General features: G+C 37.3%; 1 protein-coding gene across 1 annotated transcript; it reads left to right on the forward strand.

The window, feature by feature from the left end:
- Nucleotides 1-3,212: 3,212 nt before the first annotated feature.
- On the forward strand, nt 3,213-10,710 carry LOC108664293 (short-chain dehydrogenase/reductase family 9C member 7). The gene is made up of 7 exons (XM_018150860.2): nt 3,213-3,463; nt 5,520-5,578; nt 6,074-6,221; nt 6,861-7,052; nt 8,704-8,836; nt 9,404-9,617; nt 10,102-10,710. Exons 1-7 carry the CDS (start codon nt 3,247-3,249, stop codon nt 10,237-10,239), a joined length of 1,101 nt encoding a protein of 366 aa, XP_018006349.1. The 5' UTR covers nt 3,213-3,246; the 3' UTR covers nt 10,240-10,710.
- Nucleotides 10,711-11,080: the final 370 nt, after the last annotated feature.

Raw genomic sequence — 11,080 nt, forward strand, 5'->3', positions numbered from 1 at the left:
GTATAAATGTTTTATATTATAAGATGGTGTTCATGTATAATCATAGTTTGAATAAAATAAGAAAGTTCTACAAATGACGTTTATTTGTTAGCCTCAATGCCGTCTCCATTTTATGTCAGATCTTGAGTTGCAATGAATTTGAAAGTTAGAAATTTTTCGTGGTTTTATAAGGTGCATGAACTTAAAATGAGGATAAAAATAAGCCGCAGCGATTTAAATACTAATTGAGAGTTTCTAGTGAATGAATTATCTAGTAGATACAATGATTGTGCCAAGGGAGCGCAAGATTTTAACATTTATTTTTGAAAGCTCTATGAGAAAAAGGTAGTTACTGAATCGCACAAAAATTACCAAGACAAATTCTAGGTTAAGCTTTATTTTAAAATCAAATATTGTTCCTTTTCATAAATAAATCGCATAATACAAATAACGTAGATATACAATGGTTATTCCAACATCGATCACTCAACAGCTCCACTCTTTATTTACCTGCCAACCACCATGCACCATCTCCCACAAAGTAGCCCTCCCGAACATGGCGGTGGCGTGGCCAAACAGAAGCAAAATTTTGATTTTTTTTTGTCGTTTGAGCTGCGCTGTACGGTGTACATACTGAGGTATACTGGGTGGTAAAGGGGTTTGCTGTTTAATATTTCAGTTTGTAAGTTTCAGATATGGCATTGAAAATCCACAAATAATGATCAAATAGAAGACCTACATCAATAATACCAACGAGAATCTTCGGAGAAGATTATCGAGAGAATCTTCCTCCAGAATGAGAAGAGAATGATCTTTCTAGATCTTTCTCGAAAATGAGAAGTTGTTCGGTGAGATGGTGGGCTGGTAGAAAATAATTCAACTTTAGATTAATATAACGAAGAATTATGTGCGTAACCTTCATCGAAGCAGACAACATTATTGTAACCAGCTTAATACTTACGCGTTTGTAAGCTTAAGGTTTTATTTAGGCGATAACTTTGGTTAGTTTCAACGCTCGAATTTCCAAAGAATACCACTGTGAAGGTGAAGTTTTGCATTTCTGGGTTGATTTGTTCAATGCTACTATACTATATAAACACAAACTATTAAAGCTCAAGGGAATTATACCACTGCACTGCTTCTCTCCATCTTTTGTTCACTAATATCGGGCTCAAGCCCATCATATTCCTTTTCGGTTAATGCGAAGAGCAATAACCGAACAGAGACCTGAGACTCCCGATTAACAAAACCACATGAAGACCTTCTTCTGTTGATGTTCTCGCAATATTATTTCAAAGCGACAGCACCGGGGCTCTTATGCCTCATTCACATAATAAAATAACTGATGACTTATACTGACCCTTTTGATGACCCGAATCGGCGATCAGACTAATGTATTAATTCGACCGATATCCTTTTTGTTCAAGTGACGGAATCATTCCAATAGTGATTTCTTGAGTTTGATGGATTTTATACGAGATTTTCAAAGAACATGACGGTTTCACACAGCGCTGCTGTAATAAAGAAAAATTGTTAATAAAAAACTTGGAATGTTGACGATCTGATGTATCATACGATTAATGCTTTAAAGAACATCACCAAAGTGTTTGAAATGTACAGTATATGGAAAAATTTAGGAAAAGAAGTATGTGAGGGAAATCAGAGTCATAACATAAATCTAATTTGATCCCATAAATAAAAATATTTAAAATATTCCCGTGAAGTTTGTGTGGGAACTCGTTACTCGTTACCCATACCATCATTTCTCGCCACGTCTTGAAAATAGAATACCAGCATTTATAGAATTACTGTTAACGATCAAAACGAACTGATGCTTCTGACGAAGGAATATTTACTGTAAATAAATAAATAATAAAATAAATATTTATCGAAGAAATATTTTTAAATAGTTACTGTAAATACTTCCTTAGTGGTGTTTCTAGAAGAAATCGTGACATTGTTTTGATTCGGGAGACATACTTTAAGTTCGTTGATCGGTAAAAAACATTCACTGGATTATATCACATAACTCAACCTCTCACTATCTGATGCCGTATTAAATAAACATAACAATACTTGAGCTAAACGATACCCTCGGCTTCGACCTACTCTCGGATCTGTAAAAATGACTCTTATGTCATTTTTGGGCTATATTAAATTATCGTCATTTGTAACTAGTTTAAAATTGATGGAAAAGTCGTACATACGTAGCTAGGTAAATTTGAAAAATAATTGAAATAATTCGGTTACCTGTTGAGCAGGACGTTAGATGATGTACGGCTTAACGGCCTACTGCATGAGCATGCACGCAGTCGTAACTGTAGCCTTCAGCTAATGACGTCTTGTGCATTGTCGAACATCTCTGTACATACAACAGAGCCAGTCAACTGAATTGATAGCTTTTTGCTCATTAGTGAATAAAAATTAAATTTCGTCATATTCGTCCTGACAGCAACATAAAAAACAGCAAATTTTTTATTTTGGAAATTTCAGCTCTCCAAGCGATGAATAAATAACTGATGGATCAATACACCGGGAGATTGCTGTAAGAATGGAGAATGGTATAATCTACCTTCGAAAAGGTAGATCCCATTCAACAACAATCCCATCTTGATTAGAAATATTTATTTAAAAATTATGCAATGATATATTTCAGGATGAATTTTTGTTCTTTTGAGACCATGAGAAAGAATGGCGCTAAGGTGTTCATGGCAGTAGGCACCTGCATGGGGCCAAGGACGCGTACGGCGCAGACTTCTCGGCACAAAGCAGATGCGCGGCGTTCAGGGCGTTCATCGATTCCACCGGTCAGACGCCGGACAAGATTTATGGGGTCGTTGATGTTCTCATAGACGCTGTCTCCTCAGAGGCACCAAAAGTTCGTGATTATAATTATAGCCTGAAAAATATCAGTGGAGAAACTTTTTATTCTGATACGACTACATATTGAGACTGAAGAACTCGTACTCAATTCATTAAATAAAGTCGTAATTCATTTCCCTCTCTTTGACAAAGCTCAAAGCTAAACACAGTGATTGAAGAACACAGAAAATATTCGCTCGAGAACATAGAAACTTGAAATTCATTGCATGATGATTTTAATCCACATAATGCAACATGAATTTTGCCGAAAAATTGCAGCATTATCTCCGCATGGTTCATGCTATCTTATCAACGGCCAGATACAGATCTTGAATGTTTACTAAAAAAGGACCACTCTTTGCTTGTCCACCTTCACCATCGCACGCAGAGTTGCACTTCCCGAACATGGCTCTGATATGGCCAAAGCAGAAGCATTACTGCGCTACTTTCTTCGTTGTCTGGGCTATGCTGTACATGCTGAGCTGCCACTGGGTTGTAAAGGGACTCGCTGTCGGATTTTTTAGTCTGTACGTTGCAGACTTGGCTCTTAAAATACATGAAGAATTCTTCAAAGAAAAGACGTACATCAAAGATACCGAGAAGAAGGCTGTCTTCATTACAGGTGGGCATGTTAAAAGTATTTTTCATCAAAGTAATTACTTCCAGATAATCTGATTTGAAACGAATTTTCAACTGATGATTGACATATATAAACTGATTGAATGTTAAAATGACGCATTATCTGGATTCAACTAGTACTAAACGCGTTTATATATAATCATTTCTATATTTTAGTTAATCCGGAAAAGCTATAATCAATATACCAGTATGAACAATGGATCCTTTTACTTTACGTTCCTTAGATCTATTTGCACGGCTTCTTCTGGCACCAGAATTTCAAACGCTTCGAAGGCAGCCGGTCTCTTTATTGCTTACAGTTAGTTTGTCGAGACGTCAATCCGCGTTTCTAATTATTTGTCATTCTATCCTACCATTGCATTTTTTATCTTTCATATTTTTAGTAGTCCATGACGTAACCACACTGATAACATTTGAAGTCTGCTTGAGTGTTCGATGAGGAAGTTCATAAATTTCGCGTTATCGATGAATTTTTTTTTATTTTGGGAAACAATATATTCAAGAGTACAGAGAGTAAAAACCATTAATTTAATAAATTCGAACAAACCGGAATAGGTCGCCCTTCTTTTTGATGAGGACAAATAAAAGCTTAATAAAACATCGGGATAACTATAATAAACCTAACTTAATTATCGAAAAATTCAGCCTAGAAAAATCATCGATATTAGAGGTTCACAAGATAAATAAACAATTTAAAATTATAAATGAATTAAAACTAGACCTATTTTCGTCTTGGTCTCAATTTTATTTACTATAAACTTTTTTGATAAGACAATGTTTTCACTAACAAATTTTTGAACTGTTAATAAATGTTTTTAATTTATAGATATATACGGCCCGAAGAGCCGACGCGAAGTAGTTGTAGTTCTTAATCGCGTTCCAAATAGAAGGGTTTGAGCTTTCCATTTTAAACACAGCGATAAACATACAATTCAGCTCTATGCATACCATTTAACTGCAGGAAGAATAAAAGAAGACAAAGTCTACTTTATATATATACCAAGAGCTCACCTTGAGACACGGTGCCCGTTGATAGACGGCAGCAATCAGATAAGAGTTCGCATGCAACGAGCCTCATATCAAACAAGTCATGACATTGAGAAATACAACACAGAATAATAATCAACAATCATCGTTAATCAACAGGGTAGCATAACATTTCTAGATAATAGGATTATACGAAGACCAGCGTGACACGCGATGGACTAAAAATATGAGTGCTATAGAAACAAATATTAATTTGGAAAATGAATGGTAGGTAGCACTGACTGGGCAAAGGTTTTGAATGAAAACTATTATTTACTGAGCTTACTTCATAACAGAATTCGGCCATCACTTGTCTTCAAAACTTATTCCTTTGCTATTATTTCGTCGTAGGGATTCAAATAATATCGCTTGTATTCTGAGTTTATTTAGTGATTCAGAGTGACTGTAAATAAGCGGTTCCAAGATCAACGATTCCAAGAGTGTCTATCGCAGTCTCTACCTCACATTTTTTATCGCGTCGCTCTAGGAAAGTTTGTACAATCACCGTGCACCACCAGGTTCTTGCGGCATACTCCTAATATTTAATATTAGCCGCTAAAATGTGGCATTAGAAGCATTTTATTTCACCAAATGCGTCACTAATTAACGGATCTTGTGAGCACACCGCTTGAATAATTTGGTGTGCAGTCAGCCCAAAGATTCATGGGTACGAAATGAAGATTCAAAAATTAATGTGTGTAGAAATTCTTTGTTCCAGTCTTACAAGAAATCTCATCCTATCTAAGTAAAATTGTTGAAACGTCATAGTTTAATCTTAATCCTGCGGCATGTAATCCTGCTTTAATCGCAGCCTGTACTGCGGAAAAGGATTCATTTATTCCCGGTTAGAGCTTGCTGTAATATCGATATAAAAATAATCCGACAAAAAGGAAAATATTATGAGTCCCGTTTTCTGTCATATAAATTAGAAATAGTATGACCTAATGTGTTGCCTCTTTCTTCAATTAAACGGATTAGATAATACTTCAGTCCGATGTTATTTATTTCATCAGGATGCGACTCCGGCTTCGGCAACAAGCTGGCACAGAGGCTCGCGAACATGGGCTTCACGGTAATATCTACACGAAATGAATTTGATTATCGCGAGTATTTCATGCATGTTGATTACTATAACTATCACCATCATCGTCAAATATTATACCGAGTTATATTATTTTGTCATGACTGACAACAATTTTAAGTTAATGCCAGTTATTAATAATAGTGATAGTTAGGTAATACGGTAATTCAAGATTTGAATCCCTATTAATTATTTTAGATGAATAAGGCGCGAAGTTATTTATCATTGCAATCTGAGTGTCTTTTTACGGTAATTTACTGTCTACAATATAAATATGTCATATGTCTTGAGTTTGATTGTACGGCATATTTCAAAAAATCAGTTAAAAATATTTAGTAAAAATATATATTACAAGCGCAGAACAAAGCTGAATTTGTACGCAAGTCATTAAATTTTTGCGTCTGTCGACGTTGATGTTGCCTGAACAACAATTATGGAGAGCGGTCGAATAATTAAAATTTTTGGATAATTATAATCAAACTACAGGTTTTTGCTGGGTGCCTGTATCCTGAAGGTTCAGGCGCGAAGGAGCTAGGGAAGGATAAGAAAATCGTCGTGATCAAACTGGACGTGGTCGAACAATGTGACATCGAAAAAGCTGTACAAGTTGTCAAAGAGTATCTGGATAAATCTGGTAATACAAATTCTGTGATAATTGTACGATCATTCATTGATAGTACATTGATAATTTTATCGTAATTTTCGTGTTGGTAAATTCTGATAACGCATTTTACACATAACCTGCATAGCTGCATTCAATGACTCATTGTTCAAAATAGGAGACGTTTCTTCAAGTTTCTTAAGAATAAAATATAAACGGTGAGTTATTCATGATATAAGGCTTTTACATTGTGTTCTTTAATAAATATTCAGATTTATTTTTTTGACAAGTACTGAATTTTCTGTTAGATTATAAACCTAATGAAGGATCAAACAAGCTAGTAGCTTTAACTTGAGAGAAGCTTTAGTTGCTAGAGAATTCCATTTCTAAATAGTTTTCTATTCACTGACAATAGCTTAGGAGTGAAAGTAGAAAATATTTATAACCATTCAATTAATATTTAAAAACAATGCGAATCTTAAAGTTAAGAAAATTGTGTGAGAAATTTCCAACCTTTCATACTGCCAACAGTCCGTATAAATTTAGACACCATCTGCCCCTCGACAAATTTCGAACAAACGAATATATCGAAATTGGACATGATACCAAGATAGGGTGTAAGTAAAAGCTCAAGCAAAAAAGGTATATAATCTACTAAAAATGTTTGTGCAGAACTCAAGCTGTGGAGCATCGTGAACAACGCCGGGATCGCGTTGGGTGGTGAAGTAGAGTTATTGACGATGTCGACGTACCGACGAGTGCTGGAGGTGAACTCGCTGGCGCCCGTGGCCGTTACTAAAGCCTTTCTGCCTTTGCTGCGTCAGGCACGAGAGGGAAGGGTAGTCAATGTCGCCTCTATTGCAGGTTTGTCGAAAAAGAGATTTAAAAAAAAATCTTTTGTTTTTTGAAATCTTGCGATTTCAGTGCAGGCTATGCTTCCGCTTTCCTAGCAAAAATATGAGTCATTTGAGTTTGTAAAGAAGTACTAACTATGCAAATTTCACACCACTGACTATCAGGCCCCAAAGATTTAGCACGACTCTGAAGTGGGCATTAAATTGGTCGTAGCCGTCAGACAAGCTGCTGATCCCGACTTGCGTACTGGTTTCTCTCATATAGGATTTTCAATCCGACGCCAGGGTTCGTGCGTATATTCTAAAAACCTCCGTGCTCTAGCTCTCTCCTGCGTTCGATTTGTTATAACTCTTGTGAGCGATTTTTAATTCGCTTAGTACTTATTTTTCGCATCCGTCTGATTTGTTTTGTCTTAATTTGCTCTTTATCTATAAATACATTGAGTTGAGCTTGTCTTTGAGTTATCAATCAGTCATATCCAAGCCTTGCTTATTTAAGCCAATAGGGAAGTATCTTTCAACTTCCGGTCATTGGTGGGCGTGACAATTAAGACCATCCGAACTTTTGATAATCGGTAATTTGGCAATTGGTAATTCAGACAGTCAAGGCTAGTTCGTCATGGAATATCCACTTGGTTTGTTGGCCTCACGAAACAGTTTAACATTCCCCTTTAACGACCACATTTTTTTTGAATGGCACCACAACCCTACAAGGTCAGCGCTGTACTGCGTGGTTGGCGGCAGAGAGCAGAATTGCACCACCAAAACAAAGCAGGGACACGTTCCCTGCTTACGACAAAACAAGTAGCGCCAATTATTTATGATGAAAATAGTATAACGGAGCATATTTGAAAGGCGACCGTACGGTACACCCGGGCGTTGAAGGGATAAATATTCCAAAAAGGAGAACCACTTCCGAAAACATCCATAAATTTTTTAGCGATAAATTAAAAGTAAGATAGGAATTATTATTATTATTATTATTATTCCACGAAGAGATTGTCGTGGCGTCTCGTTCGGATCGAACTTCGAGGGCACGTTACAAGTGGCTAAAAAAGACACGAGAGGATAAAAACAGATGACGTCTATGCTAAAACAAAGGACATATGCCAAGACTGACGACGTCTATGATAGAACAAACATGAGTAATATACATAATAGATTAGATGACGGCTAGGTCTAAGATTCAAAGGCTCTACGGAAAAGTTCTGTTTTTAGGCGTCGAATGGGTCGATACGAATTTGGGTCTGAGGCGTCAAGGTCCGGCTTTTTGAGAAGCGGCGTGATGTAAGCGGATTTGAAGTTCTCAGGGACAACGCCGTCAGCGAGGGAGCGGTTGAACAGTTCAACCATAAAAGGTGCTAGGCTGGCTGTGGTGTTAGAAAGTAAAATTTCTAAAAAATAGAAAGTAAAATTTCTATTTTCTAAAAATATAACATAAATTATGTGATGCTAACTCGTTCCCCGGATCTTAGTTTTCGGGGCTGACCAGCAGTTCCCAAATACTTAGATGAACTCGAAAGGCGCTGCACAAGAAACAATAAGGTCTGAAAACGCAGATCTATAACATTTCAATGGACTGTTATTAAATTTTCTTTCAATGTGTAATTTTGTGTGTATGGTTTTGCGAAAATGTAAAGAAGCGGTTATTTGTTGAGCAGGACGTTACACTATGTATGGCTTCACGGCCTACTGCATGAGCAAGCACGCAGTCGTAGCCTTCAGCGACGGACTGCGTATCGAGATGAAGAAATGGAACATCTCCGTGCATACTATAGAGCCCGCGCTCTACAAGTGAGTGAAGCATTTCTTCGTCACCCTGTTCTTATTTAGAGATATTATATTCAATCCGTATGGCACATTTTTTGTCACCTCATTTTTGCAGGTATGGAATATTGTATTCAGCCCGCAAAACACTTATGAGGAAATAGTAACGTAATAACAAATTTTCGATTTGTCAGCTTTCCGCGTGGTACACAGTGACATAAAATGCAAGTCACCTCACTCAATAGACTGCTACCTATAAACAGAAAGTATATAGCAATGAATATTTCAAGAATCCTTTTTCTCCTCTATTGAAAAGCTCTCATTCAATATTATGCGCATATCTATAAGTTCCTATCAGGCATTCTTCGTTTTGTTAATCCAGCGTTTCACAAACTGTAGCCTGCAAATACCACTAATTCTCCACCTTTTAGGTGGTACGCGGAGACTTTTGATGCGAAAATCGATGTTGAGTTTGTTATTTGTTGCCTTACGAAAATGTATACTGTCTATTACAAATAATCTGGCTACAATTTGCACTTATTTTCACATGCGGCAGCGGCACAATAATAATGTCTATAAATAAATATATTTCAGAACGAACATCTGCTCGCATGATGCCATGAGGCTGAATGACGCTAAAGTGTGGCAGGAGGCTCCTGACGAGGCTAAAGAAGCGTACGGCAAAGATTTCTTCGACGCCCGATGCGCGGCGCGCAGAATGTTCGTCGAAGCCACTGGTCGGGCGCCGGAAAAAATTCATGAGGTCGTCGATGATCTCGTGGACGCCGTTGCTTCCGAGACACCAAAAGTTTGTGGTTTTCCTCTCTGAAATACACATTCTCAATCGAATTGTTTCCTCAAATATTTGCAAATCTTGCACAACAATACTTGAGTTTTTGACTAAAAATGGTTTCAATCCAACAGAAATTTGCATGCCGCATTCTAGATTTAATCCTGATGCTTGTTCAGCAAGTTCGTTATGTTGGCCGTCAGGGTACCCCAGTGGTTAAAGTTCAGAGTACCAAGATTGGCGCAGAGAGGCGCGGGTTCGATCCCAGCTCTGTGCGCCAGTTTCTGGTCAGAATCGGCAAGGAGGCCGGGCGGTTAAGCACAGCAGAATTTGAATCTGTGAGTTGTGAGTTCGAGACCGCAACATGCTGTGGATGTTCTGCGATGTTAAGAATCGGCGACAGGCCTATGGCCTAATAAACGCTGAAACCGCTATTATTATTATTATTATTATTATAAACAAATTATTTAGTACTTTCTGCCAAACAATTTCGTTGTTTCAGATACGTTACCTGCCGAGCTTGTCGGGCAAGATTTTCAATAGGATTATGAGCCAAATGCCTTTCGAGGTTCAGCACTGGCACTTCAGTAAGTATTGCCAAGCCCTGACGCCAGCCAAGGCATCCGTCAACTCACTCTAAGCACCTTAGCTCCGAACCGCTGGATTGGTTGCATTCACAATCGATTCTTTACGCTTGGCCTCAAGTAAGAAGAGTTATTATTTATCATTTCTGGCCAGATGTGGGACTTGGCCACAGACAACGGCGCTCATCACATTAGAAAGCAGTTTATGGACTAACTAACATAAATTCAGAGCGTATGCTACCACAATATCTCAAGGGTAGCAAATGTTCGTAAATACACTAATTTGTCTCGGGGTTGAAAACGTCGATGGGCAGTGAAACTTGGCTAGGCGTTGACATCCCCAGCATATTGGATTTTAATTGACTTGACAAAATGCTTATGATATCCAGGAATCATTTTTAGTCCTTTAATTAATGGCTTAATTTTGCTTCAATTTCAGCGAATGAAATTCGATTTTTTCTTTTCCGTACAACTGGATAGAAAACATTTTTATACAATAATTATAATGAAAATAACTTGGACAATAATTCCTCTATTTTTGTATAAATAATCACCTGCTGAATAAAAATTTGGGACTGAGTTTTGAAAAGTTATATTATAGGTAGAAGGCAGAGCAAAGGAATGTTCATGTAATGACATTGTTCATTTTAGGATGTGCACTTGGTTCAGAGTTTAATATTAAATGCACCATGCAAGTGTTTCATTCCAACCTTTCATTGTGCTATCATTTGCACGGCTTGTTTCATGTAAGAACTTTACGAATCTCCGTGGAATGCCTACGACGCTCCATGCACGGACGCTAACTGATATCTAAGAGTACCGCTCAATAATAACGGGAAAAAATGAAAAGAAAATACCATTTTAATTTTGTTCCGTGGTGGCACGGTGGATTTTGAA

The sequence above is a fragment of the Hyalella azteca genome, unplaced genomic scaffold, assembly GCF_000764305.2.
Source record: "Hyalella azteca isolate HAZT.00-mixed unplaced genomic scaffold, Hazt_2.0.2 contig7253, whole genome shotgun sequence".
Classification (NCBI taxonomy): Eukaryota; Metazoa; Arthropoda; class Malacostraca; order Amphipoda; family Hyalellidae; genus Hyalella; species Hyalella azteca.